Source organism: Chelonus insularis, unplaced genomic scaffold (genome assembly GCF_013357705.1).
Source record: "Chelonus insularis isolate UGA/USDA-ARS -01 unplaced genomic scaffold, ASM1335770v1 contig_151_pilon, whole genome shotgun sequence".
Taxonomy (NCBI): Eukaryota; Metazoa; Arthropoda; class Insecta; order Hymenoptera; family Braconidae; genus Chelonus; species Chelonus insularis.
Genome location: NW_023276393.1, coordinates 189765 through 211003, shown reverse-complemented (window position 1 = coordinate 211003; position 21239 = coordinate 189765). Strand labels below are relative to the sequence as shown.

The window sequence follows — 21239 nt, the reverse complement described above, 5'->3', positions numbered from 1 at the left end:
TTAAACTATCCGCGTCGAGTTCCGGCAATTCGCGGGCAAGCCGTACCTCCACTTTCTGTGCCTAAGCCTGCAGCTTATAATTTACAAGCACAAATAACTAAATTATAAACACGATAGCTCTGCGGTCAGAGCGCTGGACGTCTATTTTGTCGGGTAGGGTTCGATCCCAGTCATGGCAAAGTTTTTTTTTCTTTTTTATTTATTAGATTTGCATGTAATCATAATATTAACATGCTAAAAGTAATTGTTTACAACGATTTGATTTTTTTTTCTTCAATTTATTTATTTAATTATTTGACGCCGAGTCGGAAAACCTTTAAAAAGAGTTATAAACATTTTTTTAAATACAATTCTATGAACGTAGCTTTTTTTTAAACAATTTAAAAATATTCAGAAGTATTGTAGTTGAAACAGTCCGCGGGGAGTTCCGGCACTTCGCTAGCAAGCTCTATCCCCTATTGGAATTTTTTCAAACTAATTTCCGGAAAAAATCATCTGGAAGATCTGATTTTGAAATAAAATGAACATACTAATTTTGAATAACTGATGATAGTTATTTTCTTTGGTGAGTTGAAAAGTCTTATTAGCTAATCAGAATGTGAGCATTCTTTCTTTTATGACAGCGTTGTAATTGGATAAAATTCGTATAGATATGTACACGGGTGTATAAATTAATGTTTATACGTTTTATGTGTTTAACTATAGTCTTTAGTTTTGTATTTGAATTCAAATAAAATTATTTTTATTATTATGATTCTGAATAAATGCATGAATTCGTATTTATCTTTTTGAAAACAAATGTTTTCTAGTATTTCAAATACCATCAGTTCCGACACAGCATACCACATACGCCGTGACTTTAGACAAATAACAAAACAATAAGAAATACAATAATAATCAAGATCAAGAGAGCTTTAAATATTCGAGCAATTAACTTTTTTGTGAAATGACAATAGTATTTACAAAAAAAAAATTATGAAAATAAATGCAAATACAAAAATAATTGGTTCTAAAGTAATTTTAGTACCTTATAAAAGGAGACACGTTGAAAGGCAAGTTTTATTTTTATTTATCTTCTACTGAATGGCATCTGTGTATCCTATCAACATCACATATGTGAAAATTATTTGTTGCCATAATTTTATTTCAACATACGTAAAACTTGTGTTTTTGTCATTATTATATTGTGAATAATGTAGGTATCTAGCTTTTTTATCAGAATTACATAGTTTTTTTTGCTTTTAAAGATATATTGTAATAACAGATTGGTTGAAGGAAAAAAAAACATAAACCAGTATTTTCTAAATAAAAAGATAAAAAGTGTGAATTTGAATCATGAAAAATTAAATTGGGACATTTTGATGAATCAAAAATTAAGGGTATGGGAATTTAAAATTTCCTAAAAGTATGTAATTGTTTTTTTTTACATTAACTTTACAAGTAAAGACAACTGTATATTTTATGATAAGTTTTTCATCGATTTAGTATCGTTGGAAATCATGATAAAAATGTCTATGTTTTATTATAAAATTGTTATTGATTCAATCATACAATACAACATTTCCGAATTATCATTTAATTCATGTCACGATGCTTATAACCAATTGTAAAACTCAATTGCTATAGTAGATCATTCTATTAGTATATATATGATTATTTTATGATATTTTTATTATCAAAAAAAAAGAAAATGACGTTATGTTTATTATATATATGTTTGTAAATGATAAAATAAAAAATTAAACATGTTACAGATATCATGAATGGATGAAATCAGAAGATCTTCGATATCTTACAGGATCTGATCTTTTGACACTTGACTCCGAATATACAATGCAACAATCATGGCAAAATGATGATGACAGTATGTATAATATGCTTATTTCCTATAAGATAAGTGAACTTTCTTTTAACTTATAGAGTATTTAAATCCTAGTTAAACAATCCGATAAAAACTTATAAAAAAAATTCATAAGCATGAATCGGAAAATTGCATGAAAAATATTGCACATTTCATAAGAATCACTAAGACATTTTCTTATAAATTCTTGTTAAAATCGCCACATTTCTCATGCAATTTTTCAATCCATTCGTATACACTCATAAGAATCTATCAGCACGTTTTGTATCGTATTTTATCGAAATTTATCTTCCTACCACAAAAAAATCAGTTTAAACAAAAAGAAATTTCAATTTACTCTGGAGGTTTTTTTGTTTATATGTATGTTTTGTTTGATAAATATGATAAACATAAAATCGACAGAATAATCTTTAGATTGTAGATAATTTATTTTAAAACTAAATTATATTCCTATTCGACAAATATTTTAAAGATGAGATAAGCTGGATTGTCATTTGATTAATAAATGTTGATATTTTTAAATGAAATAAATGAGAATAAATGAATAAAAGTTAGCGATTTTATAGAAAAAAATATGTCTGAGCACCCTTTGTCTGTGCTGATACGACGAACTTCCCATTAGTAATTGTTTATAACAAATTTAAATAGTTGTAATCAATGTTCGTTGAGAACATCCAAATACATGTGATATACACATTACTTATTCAATAATGACAATTTTTAATTGTTTATAACAAATTCGTATTGTTATAAACAATATGTAATTTTTACGAGTCATATTTCATCATTAATAATAGTATTTTGTTGAAAACATCCAAATCCATGTGATATACGCATCAGTTAATCGATAAATACAATTTTCAATTGTTTATAACAAATTCATATTGTTATAGACAATGCGTAATTGTTAAGAGTCATATTTAGTTATGAACAATAATGTCTAGTCAATATCGACTTAATTTTCAAATGAAATTGTTATTGTTTGGCTTAAAAGTATTTTGAATAGCTAATCTTTTCATTTTTTGATTAGTTATTTTGTTATAAAAAAAGAACGGCTCGATCGAATTCGTTCAAATTTCTTTCAAGTCTTCTTTATAATAATATCTTTCGAATTAGTTTTGGTTGAAGTTGATATTTTAATCCGTTCTTGAGATATCCAAAACGAAAAAAATGCTGACGTCCATACATACATACGTACGTACACACATACATCATTCTCAAAATTGGTCAGTATGCTTGCAAATATCTTGAAACGTGGAGATTTAATGAAAATTCAAATTTCACCAATCGACTCAATTACACTAACTTCCTAATGGGAAGTTAATAAAAAGTTTCTATAGACAATAAAAGTAGAGATTTAAATAGGATTGGTAAGCAAAATTCTAATAAAGAATATCGTGATGAGAAAATATTTTTTAAGTCGCACTTTCATGCTTGAAATAATTCATAAATGTTCTTATGAGAAGTGGTCCTATAGTTTTGGATAGAAAAAGTTGATATGTTGATAAAAATTAATAACTTTTATTTAATTTAATGACATTTGTTCTAAAAGAATCGTATACAATCGGACGGGGAATCAAAAGGCATCACTTCCTCATAAATTCTTATAGGATCTTCTTTGAAATGATCTAATAGTTTCTTATAAATCAATTCATAAATTAAAAAATATTATTTGCTAATGGCTTCTTATAAAGTATTATAGTATTCGTTCTTGCAAAATTTTACAGTACTGGATAAAAGGAAACGTTATCACTTCTACCAATAGATTCTTTCTGATACATTCATAATAAATATTATTTATTATAGTATGTATATTAATAATAAATTATAGTTATAATATATTTTGTAAAAAGCATAATATTTATAAACTAATTTGTTTTCTCAAATCGAGAAAAAAAGTCATTTTTTCTCTGTTAATGATTTATATTGATAAATATTTTTTTTTCAACAATAAAATTTCAATAAACGTCAAGAAGCATTTTGTATTACATATTTTTCAGTATTTTTGTCAGACTCCTCAGCTTATTAGCTAAACTTACAACCTTTATCATTTTGCATCCTTATAATCATATATGCATAATTTTTGTATATTCCTTTTTTAAGAATGTACCTTTATTATCCTGGATCGCAAAAAGTTTACCAACTCCAAAGATGACGTAGTTTCAATGATTGGAGACACAAATTTATATTTCAATGATCCAAAAGAATGTTACACAGCAGAATGTGAAATTATGATTGCGGATGTAAATGCTAGAGGCCAGCGTATGGGATGGGAAGCTATGATACTTATGTTACGATATGGTAATTCATTTTATCACTTCCATGATAACAACTATTTCATGCATTGGTTTTATTTTTAGGTATAGATCTATTAGAGGCCACTAAATATCGTGCTAAAATAAAACTCGATAATAAAGAAAGTATACAGATGTTTACTAAGCTACAGTTTCAAGAGGTACGTAAAACATGAATTTAATTCAATTTTCATACATATAATACACATTAATGCAATACTACTCGCTAAATTAGCAATGTTTGATATATACAGACTATTTCTGAATATAGTACATATATAGAAATCAGTTTTGCTATAAAATTACTGAGTAATATCGGAAGAGTATTAACATAATAAATTTATAATCGGATTCAAATAAAAAATTTTAACATCATCTTTTTTTTAAATGTTAAAAACTTATTAATTTATCTTTATCCCTCAAATCGTGGTATCGAATCTCTTTAGAGAAAAAATAAAAACATTCCAATGAAGATATTGTGAATAGCAAAAAAAAAATCTTTTTAATACTAATTAGAATGTACTTTTCTAAAAAAATAGTTAACGAGACTAGAATAATCTAGTCAATCTAGAATGCGTGATAAAGGTGAAAATTAGCCATTTCATATGTTTCAACAAAATTTGCCGTTCCGCACCTTTTTTACTAGCAATTTAAGAAAAAAATGACGCTAATTATGCTTCTTCAACCTTTTCCAATCCCTAATTTTTTAATTAAATTCTTTTTCAGATTTTTTCACTCTTTTCTAAATTTTAATTTCTGAATCAGAAACATGTTTTTAGCTACTTTTATCCTTATTTTAGGATTGAGATTACCAAAATTGCTTCAATTAATGTTTAGTAAAGTTTTATACCTTTATTTTAAAAATTTAAAACTTTATTTAAAAATTTCTTTTCTTATTTGATTGTAATATGTTTTCTTTTATTGTTCATAACACAAAAATTTCTTATGAGTTTATAGTTTTTCTTAACCCGAGAAAAAATAAAATAAATCTACATTGATCTACTGAGATCTATTTTTTGGTACAATTAGATCTACTTTGTTCTGTGTACATCTGTTTTGATCGCTTTAGATCTTTTGTGATCTCTGTAGATGCATTAAATTTTTCTTATCATCGAGATCAATGGAGATCCCTGTAGCCATACAGTAATTTGTATAGATATACAGTGATCTCACTAGATATACATAGATTTACTTAGATCAAATTTTCTTTAGTTTTTTAGATATAAGTAGATCAAATTAGATCTAAAAAATGGCGAAAATGTAGATCTATTTTATTTTTTCCCGGGTGTCGACAGACTTACGTACGTCTGTTTTCTTTCTGCGGCAGCATCTGACGCCTGACGATGATTTTATGTTGATCTTACGTTAGGAAACCAAAATACAGCAACATACGTAAGTCTGACGGCAGTCTGTTTCTTAACGGCTACTAGGGTTGATTTGGCTACTAGAGATGTTTAATCAGAAGACTTTTTCAAAAGAAAATTTCTACTCGAGAAGATCAACAGCACCCACACGTTGAAACAGATTTATTAATTAATTATCCTGCGAGAAAGTAATTTTTTATAATTAGAAGAGAAAATTTTAATATCTTGTAAGATAATTTTGTCTCAATTCTTTTCTTCATCCATTCACCTTTTCATTTTTCACTTGTTTTTTAGATTTAACTGTTTGTTAATTAGTGTATTTACCCTATAGGATGAATGCGATATATACATATATATATGTATACATTATATTATGTATATGTACTAAGCTTTTATTCAAAATATTTTATTTGGTTTAATTATCAAATTTTTAATTAATTTGTATTTATCCATACTATACATATACTAATATCACTAGATATACATATATTTAAGTAAATTGCATTTTCGTCGAGTTATTAGATTTAAATAAATCTAGAAAAATAAAAAAAATGTAGATCTCTTTCGACTTAGTTTTTTCTTGGGATGATTATAGTTTTAATTAATTTATCATTAAGAATGCATTGATCTTATTAGTAGAGAATCAAAATTAAAAAGAATGTTGGAAATTTTATTAAAGTTATTTTTCTATATACATTTTTCGGATCAAATTTGAAGTTTTAAGAGAAACTTTTATAAAGTTTTAATTAAAAATAATTAATTCTAGGTTGAAAAAAGTTCAATATGGAATGAAGTAACATTAGAACGAACTGTGGATACCGACTGGATAAATTTTCTAAAAGACGAAACTGATTATTCAATTCGTAAAGAAAATGATGACGTGGAATATTCTTGTATAGAAAATTCCAATATAGAAAATTAAAAAAAATTTTTATTTAAAAAACAACTACTGAGTATTAATCAAAGTCGAATGAAAGTTAAAAAATGTTTTTAATTACGAACGCATAGAAGAATCATAATCCCTAAAATAATGAATAATGCGTCCATAATAACTATGAAATTTCAACAAAATGCGTTCATGAATCATTTTTGGGTCTAATGTGGACGCCTGTTTGCTACACGTGCCAAGTTAAGGTTTAATTTGAGCTGGTAAAACTTAGTTAAATATTTTTTAAAAATATACAATTTAATGATTTTTAAATTATTAAAATTTATATAAAACATCAGATTACAATAATATGTTAGATGAAAAAATGATTGAAAGTCTTATTTAAGTATTTATACAGATAGAACCGGTTGACGGTACTATTAACTCCTCGTATACATATTTCCTGTGATGTATTCGATTTATCTATGTACATAATAGCTACGACTACACACACCCATACACACACACACACACACACACACATAGAGACACAGTTACTTTGAATAAATTTTATAGTTAATAGATTGACAGATTATATTTTGAGTATCCGTCTATGAAGCATAACTCAATAAACGTTTTTCTGTTTATTAGTGAAAAATTTTATCATTGAATAATTGATTTTTATTAAAATAATGGCTTTTTTATCACAAGTGAAAATTTTTATTACAAAAAAACCTATGTTATTTAATTCTTTTATCTACGGTTCTTTCTATGTAACTGCGGAGTTTATTCAACAGATGTATCATAGAAAAAAACATACTGAAAATCAAGTAATTGAAAAAATTAATATTAAGAATCAATTGAATTCTCTTTCTACTGAGATTACTGAATTAGAAATTATCAATTTGAAAACTGATTGGTCAATTATTGGGAGATATTTCATTTATGGCTATTGTATAGCTGGACCAATTCTTCATGGATGGTAAATAATCAATTAATTTAAATTTATAATATTTCATGTATTAATATTAAAAATATAGAAAAAGAAAATATTTTTCCTCAAATAATTGATATATTTTTAACCGTAAATATATGTATGTTTTTTGTATAACATATACATAAAATTTTCAAAATGAATATACTTTTTATTCATTTTTAATTTATATAAATTATTAGTGTTTTATTATAATTATTTTCGTAAATTGTAAAGAAATTTTATTTAAAACTTTTTATTAGGTATTTATGGCTAGATAAAGCGTTCGTAGGAACATCTCAAAAAATTGTTATCAGTAAACTAATGTGTGACCAATTTATGTTAACTCCAGCATTACTTTTTATATTTTATACAAGTAAGTATCATAGAAAATTAGGCAAACGAATAATTTGTTTTTTTTATGAATTTTAATGAATTATTTTTATTTCAGGTATGAGCTTGATGGAAGGAAAAAGTGATATTTTACATGAATTTCAAATGAAATTTTTAAAAACATTTGAGGTAATTTTTAATACTTTTAATTATTTAACTTAGAGTGAGCAGACCAATAGATGGACAAATTATTAATTCTTGCTGATTAATTAAAATAATATCTAACTCTTTTGATATAAATTATCTTTAAATGGGTAGTATTTTTTAACGTTTTGTTCATCTTTTGGTCTAAAGTATTCATCTATTGATGTTTTTACCTTATACAAATACGAATATTTTATATTAATAATTTTATTTTTGGTAGACATCTTGTTTGTTTTGGCTTCCGGTGCAGTTTATAAACTTTTTACTAGTTCATCCTACTTACAGAGTTTTATATGTCAGTATTGCATCTTTTTGTTGGGTTAATATTTTATGTAATTTTAAACGTACACCAACAATTGCATAAGTAAATAAAAAATTAAAGTGTTTTAACAATTCCTCTTTATTTAGTCAATCAAATAATTTTTTTAAACATTTATGTCAATGTTATAATTGTTGAGTGTATAATTATTTAATTAACAAAATTATGTTTTTTCACTGAACTTGGCTTATATGATTTTTAGAAAAATTCAATACTATCTGGTAAATTTAATTATTTTTATATGAAAGTTTACAATATAATTTAAACTTATTTATTGATCAATTTAGTTATTTCATGGTCTAATATTTGAGCGATAAAATACTTGCAAAAGACTAAATATAACTACTTATTTTATTCGTAATTTTTTGCATAAGTTATGTACATGATATTTGATATTGTTGATAGAAATTGGATAGTTCGTGTAGCTAAAAATATTTTTACATATGTAATTAATATAGTGAATTGGACGGAAGTAAATGTACACAATAGAATAAAATAAATTACATTCAAATGTTCCTACAATACTGTTTGAATCGTATTAAAATAATTTTTTCAATCTATTACTTGAAGTTTGAAAAATATCGGTAAATTTTACGATAATTATTTTTAAATCGAATTATAAATATAAAGTCATGAATACGATTGTTATTGGTATGTAAACAAACATTGTTAAAATATAGGAAAATATGTTAGTTTACTTAAAGGAAATTATGATGCACAATCTTATCAATATTCAATTCGTGATAACACATAATTATTAAAGTTTGGTTTTCCGAAAATAAAAATATATTTATTATCGTTAAAACTATTCTTAATCATAATTTTTGATAATTAAATATAAAATATTCACATAATTATTAAAATGAATAACATTCGAGTTAAATCAATCTCAATTCAGTGAAAGTTTTTAATATGAAATAAGTTTTACAAATGAATGTATTAAATAAGTATAACTTGCATGAGAAAGGTTACATGCATTGATGCTTTATTGTCAGTCTTATATTCTTTTGTGAAACTACGTAAGCTAATAATTGTCTATAAATAATCATTATCTCCTTAGTGACGTTACAAGTTTTTAATTGTTATACGTTCATTTTTTTAGATCAAATTTTTGTTATGCTTTCTATCGTTGTATGATGTAATCAATATTATCGTACATTATTAATATAAGATACAATTAGATTCTAATGTTATTAAAAATACGATTTTGATCGATTCATTTAACTCTATCTTGTTGATGAAAATATATTCATTGTACCACTAGCTGTACGTTTTCTTATTAAACGTGCTGCAACTTAAATTTAAATTTGTATATAATTAAATGTTTCCTCTTTATAAATAAAATTTAAAAAAATATATATATATATATTATTTCTTACCAGTAGCATCTTGTGGTGTCAAAGGTTTGTCAATAACTTTTTGAATAACATTCATCCATTGGGTTCGATCGTCATCACTTTGAGCAGATAACAAAAAACTTCTATCTGGTGTTTCGAGAGTAAATGAAAAACCTTGATCCTTTGCTCCTGGTGGAACACCAAGCTTTACTGAGAATCCTTCTGAGCTATGTCCAATGAAAATTTCTCCTTTTGGATGAGCATCCTAAGTACAAAATTTTTGTAATTAAATAACGGTAATAAATATTGATCAATTAAAGTTTCTTTTATGAATGAAAATATTACCATGGGATCATCATGATACATCAATTTTCGGCCATCCAAAGTAAACCATCTTTTTTTGTAAGCATCAGAATGTCGAGGTCCAGTTTTCCAGAGGAAACCTTCTCTTGGAAAATCTCTAGTCAATTGAGAAATTAATTCATTTTCTGATGCACCAGGATATGCAACTTGTAACCTGTGAAGCTTGGCGCATCTGATAGCTAAATACCAATTGGTAATAATTTCTGGATCTTCATGATAAACATAAATATGACGCGTGGAACCGTCTTTCATAAATGAAATTTGAAGACTATTTTGATTTCCCGTTTTCGGTGGTGCGAAAGCTACATTCAATTCTGATATTCTTAAAACTGCTTTAGGATCTTTGTGTTCTTTCACATGGTACTTTAAGGTATCATCAGCTTCAGAAAGAACAAATTTACGAGGGTGATATCGTGAATCTTCTTTTCCTCTTTTCATCAAAAATCCTTCCATAAATCCAGAAACATATTGGTTTTGTCTTTCAGGATGACAAAATTCTTCTCTTTCATATTTAGCTCTGATCCATTGTTCTACTAAAACTCTACATGAAGCAAAAAAATTAAATTAATCGAATGAAAATAAATTATTAATTAGATGTACTATATAGAAAATTTTAAAAATGTACTGGGGTGTATTTTCAGTTGGTCTTCTGTAACATGGAGGTACCCTTTCTTCGTAATAAAGTCTTGCTGCATTATTTCCAACTTCTCTTACTCTGGTAACTTGTGAATCCTCCCATCTATCCAATTTCAAATGTTTTACTTTCGAAATATGTGCACCCATGGATCGGTGTACGCCAGCGCATCTTGTGCATAAAAACACTCCAATATTGTAAGAAGCCCATTCGGGGTCTGTAATACATGCCGGCTTTGAGCGATTTTCTTCAATTTATAATTGCTTAAAATGATAATTACTTTAACAGTAAAAAACATATACAATCAACATCTAGCATGAAAAGAAAACAATAAATTTTTCTCATAAAAATACTATATTTATAATGATATATATATATATATAATATGCACAGTATTTCAAGTCATAATGATAGGAATAGGAGGAAGATTCTAAATGACTTTTACATTAATATTATATGAATGATATTATCAATTAAATAATACAACTCGCAAATTCCTCCTATTACTATGAGTAACATAAAAATCTCGATCAATTCGTGTATAATTTATAAAGTAATATTTCCAATACAACCCATGTGATAAATATATCTTACTTTTAGCTCCACAATCAGCACATTCATTGTTTCCAGGCTTTTTTAAAAGTTCTAATAGTAACTTTTCATTTAAGTCTGCCATTTTAAAACACACTAGTTTACTTATACTAACCAATTGACAACATAATATCATATGATAATTTACGTTTTATCAATTTCAACTTATGTATATCCAATACACATCACTACGATACACGTATACATCATAAGGTTAAGGGTATAAATGTATGAAGACATGATGAGGTACTTAGTTCATACTACAAAGGCTTATTTACAAACAAAAAGCGATAAAGCATACATAGTATAGTCAGACCAATAAATATACATGTATATAGAATCAGTTAACTACCGTAAGAAAAACCCTAAAATTTTTGAAAACTCTACTTTAGTTAGGGTTGCACTTTTGTTTTCGAATTGTCCAATCATAGTGCATTCATAAAAGAATATGAGTACTTCCATTGGATAGTATTTCTGAAATTGACTATGTTGAGTCAAAAAAACACTTTACCTTTGAGAGAACGCGCACGCGCCATTAGTATTTCTGTCCTTATTTTTTATGGTTTATGATCGCAGCAATTGTTTTCTGTTACTATATCAACTTTGGCGCCAATTATTGCCGCCATACCGATTATATTCTTAGATTTTACAATAAATATACATATTATATACAAGGGTCAAGACAAATAAAAAAGTGGAGTTAATAGCAATTATTCTTTATTATTTACTTATATTCTGTAATTTATAAATAAATTATTTGATTTATATTAGTTTTATTAACAATTAGTGCAAACAAAATAATTATCAGTTACATTAGTTCAGAGTAGTATAGAGACAATTTATTTCATTGTTTAACTGAAAAAATTGTGAATTAAATGCGAGATGTATATTATAAAAGGCAATATTGTACTTGAAATTTATAATATATTCTCTTTATTAAGACAATATATTAGACATTAAAATAAATTTACCAAAATCATGTAAGTATTTGTTTGGTACATTTTCAATATTTACCAAAAATATTTTTCTTTCATAATATATTATTTATTTTACAGTAAAAAAATTCTAAAGAGGCAAGATTATAAAAAGAATGTTTCTACTCATTACAATTATTGAAATAATATTTAACAAGATACACTTGGGATGTCACAAAAAATATTAGAGTCTAATATTACTGAAAAATTAAGTAGTACTAACAATACTGGAGGAGATCTTTGGTCAATATTTTGTTCAAATCAAATTGATGTTTTCTCTACTGAATCGTCTGATTCTTCAAATCAAGATAAACTTGAAAAAAGTAATAATTCAAGAAAACGAAAACGTGGGTCAAAAATATTTAATGCTATGAAATATTTAAAAGAAGCTAACAACAAAGCCCATGATGACAATAACAACAATAATCATATTTATACTCCTTATGAGTCAAATTGTCACTGTGACGGTGAAAATGAAAGTATTAGATATGTGGAACAACATGACTATGTTAATAATATTAATCCAGACGTACATAATGATGATACAACTTCATTAAAAGACGAAACTGATAGCCAAGATGATGTCATATGGTCAGATACGAAAAATAATCATTCAACATGGTCAGAAACGGAACGTATTAAATCACTATGGTCAGATACAACAAATATTAATACAAATGAAACGAATCTAAATATACCGTATTACATGACAGGTTTTCCGAATCCACCAGGAGAGAATCAATGTTGGCTTAATGCAACTCTTCATGCACTTTTTGTTCTTCCATTGATTGAATATCTAAATAATTTTGTTCTCAATGAATGTTCTCGACTAACTAAAACATTTATAGCAATGCAGGTATTTTGGAAAAGAGGAGCGGCTGAAAAAGAGAAAACTTATCAAGCTTTAAAAAAATTTAAAGATGAATTATGCGTTTTAGATGAATCATATTCATCAAGAAAACAACAAGATGTTTCAGAGTTTTTAATGATATTTTTAAATTATGTTAGATCTGAGTGTGAAAAATTTGTTACAGAAACAAGTTCATTGAACATGAATTTAATTGAAGACATGGAAAATCTATCCGAAAATCATCGCAATAAACTACCAATAGATAAAGTGAACCTGCATCCAATGTTAACATCTAAAAGACGGCCATCGTTAACTTCGACATCTCCATCAAAAAGAAGAAATTCTACCACTGATATAAATGTTAAATTGCCACACATTACTTATCCTTGTTCTTTGAAACAAGATGAATCTTCAAGGTCCAATAATCCGATAGATGAATTTTTTTTACTTCATATGATAGAACATTACACCTGTCAAGGTTGTAATAAACATCGTCAAAATAACATTGACAACTTGATGTTTTACGTTGATCTTCCGAACAAAGAAAACGAATTATTAAGTTTGACTGACTTAATTTTTAAAAGTATGGAGCCTGAAGAAAGAAATTTTATTTGTGTAAAATGCAAATATAACAAACATCATGTATCAACAACATTTCGAGGATGTCCGAATATTTTAATCATTCAGATAAATCGATACGGTATGACACCAGAAGGAACAGTGGAAAAAATTAATGCACCCGTTGATATTCCCAGTGATCTTCAAATGAATGATAGCAATAATACAGTTCATAGTTTTCAACCAATATGCATAATAGCTCATGTTGGACACTCAATTGATTATGGCCATTATACTAGTTATGTAAAACATGCAAATCAATGGTTTCACTATAATGATATGGATGTTACACCTATGACTGAATCTGAGGCATTAAATGCAGGTCAAACTACAGCATATCTAGTATTTTTTATTAACACAGAACTATTGAAAAAGCTCAATATTTTATCAGTAAAAATAGAAGATGATCCACAACGATAAAGGAAAGAAAATATACATTTTTATTTTAATATTTTTCTAAAACCTTCTTGTACGTTAGTTGAAAAGTGTTCTCGATAGTTTTTTGTTCGAATTTTTTATACCAACGAGTGCTAATTATAGTAGAAAATTATTTACACGTTTATAAAAAAAAATCTACTTAATATAGACATTGTAATATACAATCTGTTAACAAACTATGAATAAGTATTGAAAATATAAATTTACAGAAATAAATTTAGTAAAAATTCATTTATATTGATCAGTAATTATTTTATTTAATACTCTTTTCTATTTCTCAATCATTTTATGTGTATAATAAGATGATTTTAAGATTTGTTTATACATCACCTGTGTTAAATTTGACAGTGTCATTCATCTTATATAGGTAAAATTGTCTATTTCTATTTGCCAATCTATTTAGGATTTTATTCTATTAGAATAGAATAACATTTATATATTTTTGTAATAAAATGAAGACAATTAAAAGCAACTGATTTGCTGAAAAAAACCAATAATCAAATGAAAGGCAAATTCTGATTAAATAAGTTTACAGTTGAAATTTTTGATCCAACAATTACCAATTGAATATGTTACATATGAGCTTAGTTTTGAGAGTTGTTGGATCGAATTTATATTGTCTAATTGAACTAATATAGTATTCTGTTTTACCTATGTATTCTATTCGATGATTGGATAGTTTGATTCCAGGAGAAACTATACTGTAGAGTCGAAAGAGTGGGGACATTATTTCTTTGGTTAGTGTGGCTGTGTGTATTTTAACGTGTTCATTGAGTAAATTATCCCCTCTTAGATTTTCATCATGATAAATTATGACAGCATTGTACATTTTTTTATAAAAGTAAACAAAGTTGCAAATAAATGTGTAAGTGATTTATAAATGGAGTGCAATCAACAATAAACACCATGAAATCATAAGTCAAAATTAGATTTACTACCAATTAAACTTACAGTCGCCATATTATGAGCATTTTTCTTTTTTTATGTCAGTCAGTGTGCTCTAATATTCCTGATTCGGGATTTAGAACAAAATTTTTGTACTAGTCAATAAAAAATTAATTTAGATAAATTTTACAGTCAATTCATGTTAATGAATTTTACAACAGCATGAAAAGTGTGTAATAGCTTAATTAAGTTTTATTATTATCAATTAGATAGTTTAGAGGAAAAATAAATTGTTTTTACGTTAAAGTAGAAAACTTAAATATTATACCATGGCTTACAATTTTGCTGGAATGCCAACACCCGGAATGCCTCCAATGAGTAAGTTTTATTAACTTAAACCTCTATAGCTTATTGATTGAGTTCAGATAAACTAATAAATTACAGCTTACCTAATAATATTGCAATATTTATATGTCAATAAACCTTATATAACTGTATAATTATTATAGGTATTGGTCCAATGGGTCCACTTGGACCTATTGCTGGTCCTCAAAGTTTCATGGAATTAACAGGACAAGGTTTTCCACCTTTACCACCTCCTCCATCCATTCCACTGCCAGGAATGAACGACTCTCCTCTTGAGTTCAGCACAAATAAAAATCAACCTCCAAGTGGACGTGATAATTCAGAAGATTCATCATTTGATAGAATACGAAATGATAAAAATGAATCAAGACGAGATTGTGGAGATAATCGAGACTCGAATAGAGATAATCGTGATAATAATCGAAGAAGAAGTGATAGAAATGATAGACGCGATCGGGAACGAGACAGACGGGATGAACGTAATGAAAAAGAAAGACGAGAAGATAGAAGATTAGATGATCGGGTAAATTTGACCTCAAGCAATAACAGTCATAGTGCTAACAGTGGTAGTAATACACAAATGACATCATTAAATAGTCAAACTCTAACAACAAATTCCCACAGTTTTACTCCTCAAATTGAAACTGCTACTACTCCTAGTGTTTGGAGTATGGGCGTAGGATATCAAGTGATGGGAATGGGTCCAATGAATCCAATGAGTGCTATGATGAGTGAAATAGCTTTAGGACCTCATATGGGTGCACCTCCTCATGGATATGGTCCACCAATCAGTATGGGAATGATTCCTCATTGTGATAGTACAGTTCTTAGTGCTCAAATGCTTGGTGGACCTGAGCAACTTCATATCAATGATACTACAGCGCAAATAATATCAGCAGGATTACCACCATCGTCTGCTACAAGTATGTCACCACAACAAAACAGTAGTTTAAATACTAAAGATGTTATTCATTGTAAAAGTTGTATACTTCTTCCACCAAATCCTAATATACCAGTACCAACAACTAGAGAAAAACCTCCAGGATGTCGAACTGTTTTTGTCGGTGGATTGCCAGAAAATATTACAGAAACAATTATACATGAAATATTTGAACGATGCGGTGAAATCACTACGCTTCGTTTATCTAAGAAAAATTTTTGTCACATACGTTTTTCAAACGAATCCAGCGTCGATGCAGCTATATTTCTATCAGGGTATAGAATTAGAATTGGTTCTGTGGTGGATGCATCAAATACTGGAAGGTTGTATGTTGATTATGCTCATATTTACGCAAGAGATGATCAGTATGAATGGGAATGTAAGCAAAGACAATTGCAAAGAGAGCAAAGACATAGAGAAAGGGTTGAAAAAGAAAGACAAAGACCACCATCAAGTCCTCCACCAATAGTACATTATACTGATTATGAAGCTTCTAATATATGTGAAAAAATTAAACAAGATGATACATTTATGAAAGCTGTACAGGTATTTTTTTTTTATATTTTTGTTCGTTAAATGGTTATTGATGATGATCATGCTTGTATGTCTATTTAATCGATAGGTTGTCGTTACATGGCTAGAACGTGGTGATTGTACTAAACGGAATGCCAATACATTTTACTCAATGATTCAATCTACAAATTCACATGTTCGAAGATTATTGAGTGAAAAAGTATCGTATGAAGAAGAACTTCAACGAGCTAAAGAATTGATGAAAGGCAGAATACAAGGATTACTTATTCAATGTAAGTTTCTTTACACTAACTTATGAATAGCCTCTGTCTCTCTCTCTTTTTCTCTCTACGATATAGAGGCAACAGTCTCAAGATCTCATAGTCTTAATGTGTATATTCATTACATCCACAAAAGGTTTCACTCATCCATACAAATTTTGGTTTTCCTGGTAAGTTTAGTTTATTGGAGTCAAGATTTTCATGAGGAAAGTTAGTATGTAAAATTTATAATAAAACAAAAATTATACTATTGGGTATATAAATATAGGGTATAGTTTTTTTTTTTAAATTGCATGCTTGACAATGCTAAGGGTTGTACGGTGTGTTGGGAAAGTTTCTTTATTGCGATAATTCTGGAGATGAAGCATTAAAAAGTAAAAAAATTTATATGTTTTATTTTGTTTAATATGTTATTTAAAATACATCTGTCTTATGTCCAGAGTTATCTTGATGATGGAATGTATAAGCTCCATAATAGTATACTGCATTAATTGAAATTGACAAAACTACAAGAACGAGTTACATTATTCGTAGTAAATATAATCGTGGAGCAATTTTCATCATAACGTCATTTTTAATTGATGAAAAATTGGCTAATCGTAACAATTGAAGGTATCTAAATCTAACTTGCGACAAATTATCAACAAACTTTGCGAAAATATTATATTTAAGAAAAGAGAGAGTTGGAGAAAAAAAGTAAGATGTGAGCAGAATTTAACCGTGGATACAACAGAGGATTTGTTGTGTTTTTTTTTGCGTATGCGACGTGCTACACCCGCGTCCATCGACAGTCAGTCAGATTGAACGTGTGTTTACTGCGGCCAGCCATAAGAAAGTATGGGATCATTTCACCAAGGCACAGAGGAAAAACATCGAAATGTGGAAGAAACAGTCATCGGTATGTATTTGTACCTTTCAGCAAAATATTCGAAACGAATAGCGCCTCCCCTTTTTTTAGTTCTTTCAATATTATAACATAGTATATGACTTTGGCGACTGTCAACAATGATGAATTAACATCACTATCAGGTAAGTTATCTTGAACGAGTCATCGAAATTACTTTATGCTTTAATGAGATGAAGAAATAGTAACTTTTTAATTCATTCGTCCATTTATCAGTAATCTATTCAAAAACATCATTAATATATCATATTAGTATGTAAAAATTTTAAATTCTTCTTGATTTTTGTTTTTATAAATCATTGGATAGCAGACAACGTAGACGTTTAATCAGTATCTGGCAAAAAAGTTAAAATTATTTATATATCAATTAATGAAAAATTATTAATTGAATGATTGAACTGATTAATAAATGAATAATTAATTGGGAGAAAAAAAAATTAAATTTATAATTTTACGTTTAAAATTATCTTTGAATTATCTGCGTAATAAAATGATCAATGACTCGAACAAATTAAGAGAATAAAGATCTCCAATATTACTTTAAAGTTTAACTTTTCGTTAACTTTGATTTTAATTTTGTATTTGTAAATAAAATAATTTTCAATAACTGTAACTTTATCGTGAAATTAAATATCTAAATTTAAATTGATAGACAAATAGATACTCGTTATTGAGTATCGGGTATTTTACTATAACAAGTAATCCTAAGAATGAAATTATTAATTATTTTATCAATTAATAAGTTTTATTTTCAAAGTATATATACTTGTTAGTTGATATTTCATTATATTCAATTATAAATTACAACATTAATTAATAATTTTACATGCGTGACGAAATGAACAAAAATATTATTGCTCATTACGTCAAACATTAATTATTTCTTAGTTCATATAGTACTTGGTATTAATATAATATTATGTATATGAGTAATGTAAAAATATTTCATTATTTTAATGTCGTTTATATATAAATTTGACTTTTAAAGTGATAAACATGTAAATGACATGAATAATTTTAAAAAAATTACTTATTTATATTATTATTACTATTACTATTGCATGCTATGCATTATATTGTTTTCCCCATTTTTATGTTAATCAAATGTTCATCATATAAACTGTGAAAAATTTCAAAAATCACTCTTTCATATAAATGACAGGAAATCAAAGCTGTACAATTAGAAGAGACTCTTATGGAGGGTGAAGGGGAAATGGAGGTTTCTGATTCAGAAGAAGAACCTCAGAAGAAAAAATCTCGGTTACAACATACTACTGAACGTAATACTGATAACTCAGAAAGTGGTATTCAATCACTGAAAGAAGAATCAGAAAGTTTGAGGTGTCAACTTGAAGCATATAAAAATGAGGTAAGTTTGAAAGTAATGCAACTGCTAAAAGTTTCTGTTTATTTTTCATATTTCAATCATTTTCAATAGGTTGATTTATTAAAGTCAGAGACAAAATTAGAAATTGACAATAAGAATAAACAAATAAAAATGTTACAACAAACATTAAAAGGAATGCAAGAGCAGTTGATGCAATCTCAAAAACAACAAGTCCAGGATGATCAAACGATCCGAGATTTAACAACTCAATTAAATGCTTCAAAAATACCTGAAGAACCATCATCTTCGGAAAACGAAGTAATCACGTTGGATAAAGACGATGACATCAATGAAGAGTCTCGTGTTACTAGATCTATGTCGGGATATGTGCAAGTAACACAAAAGGATGCGAAGCTTATTGGTATGATTAATATAACATTACAATCAATATTACAATTGCCGCTCATCAATCCATTCTCGTTCATTAAATTTTATTATTTTGTAGTTAAATAATATTATTTTATAAAAACGATCTCATGTCAACAAATTGATGTATTTGTTACTGAATTTTTACGATCTTACTGGGTCAACTCAGTTTTTGAGTTTTCTCAAGTATTTATGGTAAAACTGAGTCATACAATAAATTTTTTTATTATTATAAATGAATAAATTTTCAATCTTCATTTCATTTAACTAAGATAAGATCAATTTTTGGTATGGTTCGGAAAAAAGTTACTATCTTAAAATGGAAACGTATTTATTAAGTTAAAAAATATTAAATTAAAAAAATTATGTAAAATTTTCATGAATGTATTTGGTAATCAATTATTACAATATTAATTCTATTTAGGTCTCATCGCTACATTTCTTCATATTCATCCATTCGGAGCAAGTGTAGATTATTTATGGTCTTATTTACAAAAAATAGAACCAGAAATCAGACCTAGTGAAGTAGAAGCTTTGATGCAAAGATTTCCTCAAGTGTTCAAACAAGAACTTTCTGGCATTGGTGCTAATATGGAAAGGCGTTGGCAATTTTCTGGCTTTAATATATGTCGACCTGGATGACAAAGTTATTAAAAAATAAAATTTAATGTTTATGATTTTAATTAAAGACAAAATAGAAACATAAGTACACACAAATTTCACGGTAAATCATGTATTTCCATTGTGCATATCAAAATGAACTTATATAAATGATTCATAAAATTTTAGTTATTAATTTTGTTGTATGAAATTTCTAGATCATCAGTAAGTTTATAGAATCTCTAAGATCTATAGAAAAAGAAGACATTATAAATGTCAATAATTTAATTAATGCTTTATTAATTTTTTATCAATTTCATTTTAATTTTATTGTAATTAAATTGCTGTTATAATTGTGATTAAATTATAAAAATTTCTTTTCTAACAATATATATATATATATAGAGGAATTTTAATAAAAAAAAACAAAAACATTAATTAAAAATGAACGATTACAAGTGATTTTTTGTAATTCAAAACTAACGCGTAGAATATTTAATTATATATATTTTAAATAGCTTTAATAAATTAATTTTTTTGTTGAAATTGTACTCATTGTATTTACACTTATTTCTACCTTTAATACTATGTATACGAAAAATCTGAAAAATTTTAAAAACTAGGGTTTTTTATAGATATTTTTTTAATAATTATAATAAACTGCTTCAAGGATTTGCCAAAAAATATTCTTTTGTAATTAATAATCGAGCTCGGACTCTTTATTTGTATCGATACACTTTTTTTTTGTCAGTAGTTTTTATTTTTTTATTGTGATTACAAAATTTACGTTAATTATTTTCAGAAAATAATACTTAATCTTATCAAGCAGATTATAAGGTATTAAGTTTAATTTGATTTATTAATCAGACCAGTAGAGCAGAAAATAAATCATATTTGATATTGTTAATTGTATTATAATTTCATTTGATATTTCTAATGAGTCTGGATTAATCTAAAAAAAGTGTATTCTATTTTG

The 21239-nt window shown here is 26.8% G+C and overlaps 6 protein-coding genes across 10 annotated transcripts in view; 4 read left to right on the top strand and 2 right to left on the bottom strand.

Moving 5' to 3' along the window:
• LOC118064016 (uncharacterized) overlaps nucleotides 1–21239 on the bottom strand; it is a 122891-nt gene that overhangs the window by 44583 nt on the left and 57069 nt on the right. The gene's annotated exons all lie outside the window — the stretch shown is intronic.
• On the top strand, nucleotides 428–6774 carry Mnat9 (microtubule-associated Nat9). 4 transcript variants are annotated; one of them, XM_035078370.1, is made up of 5 exons: nucleotides 428–565; nucleotides 1755–1864; nucleotides 3965–4162; nucleotides 4222–4316; nucleotides 6286–6774. In XM_035078370.1, exons 2-5 carry the CDS (start codon nucleotides 1768–1770, stop codon nucleotides 6439–6441), a joined length of 546 nt encoding a protein of 181 aa, XP_034934261.1. In that variant the 5' UTR covers nucleotides 428–565; nucleotides 1755–1767; the 3' UTR covers nucleotides 6442–6774. The 4 variants fall into 4 exon arrangements, with proteins under 4 accessions (XP_034934261.1, XP_034934260.1, XP_034934264.1 ...); XM_035078369.1 differs by lacking the exon at nucleotides 428–565 and adding an exon at nucleotides 671–1052; XM_035078373.1 differs by lacking the exon at nucleotides 428–565 and adding an exon at nucleotides 1115–1195.
• LOC118064025 (mpv17-like protein) lies at nucleotides 6920–8904 on the top strand. Its single transcript, XM_035078374.1, has 4 exons — nucleotides 6920–7369; nucleotides 7624–7736; nucleotides 7812–7882; nucleotides 8118–8904. The coding sequence occupies exons 1-4, from the start codon at nucleotides 7080–7082 to the stop codon at nucleotides 8259–8261; spliced, it is 618 nt and encodes a 205-aa protein (XP_034934265.1). The 5' UTR covers nucleotides 6920–7079; the 3' UTR covers nucleotides 8262–8904.
• On the bottom strand, nucleotides 9100–11379 carry LOC118064015 (arf-GAP with dual PH domain-containing protein 1-like). The gene is made up of 5 exons (XM_035078353.1): nucleotides 11145–11379; nucleotides 10542–10767; nucleotides 9899–10457; nucleotides 9596–9818; nucleotides 9100–9510 (listed from the first exon to the last, which is right to left on the bottom strand). Exons 1-5 carry the CDS (start codon nucleotides 11275–11277, stop codon nucleotides 9443–9445), a joined length of 1209 nt encoding a protein of 402 aa, XP_034934244.1. The 5' UTR covers nucleotides 11278–11379; the 3' UTR covers nucleotides 9100–9442.
• Nucleotides 11647–14182, top strand: LOC118064012 (ubiquitin carboxyl-terminal hydrolase 3-like). Its single transcript, XM_035078346.1, has 2 exons — nucleotides 11647–12121; nucleotides 12197–14182. Exon 2 carries the CDS (start codon nucleotides 12285–12287, stop codon nucleotides 14001–14003), a length of 1719 nt encoding a protein of 572 aa, XP_034934237.1. The 5' UTR covers nucleotides 11647–12121; nucleotides 12197–12284; the 3' UTR covers nucleotides 14004–14182.
• Nucleotides 14756–20518, top strand: LOC118064005 (ecto-NOX disulfide-thiol exchanger 2). Of its 2 annotated transcripts, none has more exons than XM_035078335.1 (7): nucleotides 14756–15284; nucleotides 15416–16758; nucleotides 16835–17018; nucleotides 17798–17904; nucleotides 19073–19279; nucleotides 19349–19658; nucleotides 20166–20518. In XM_035078335.1, exons 1-7 carry the CDS (start codon nucleotides 15236–15238, stop codon nucleotides 20303–20305), a joined length of 2340 nt encoding a protein of 779 aa, XP_034934226.1. In that variant the 5' UTR covers nucleotides 14756–15235; the 3' UTR covers nucleotides 20306–20518. The 2 variants fall into 2 exon arrangements, with proteins under 2 accessions (XP_034934226.1, XP_034934225.1); XM_035078334.1 differs by having other exon boundaries at nucleotides 20088–20518.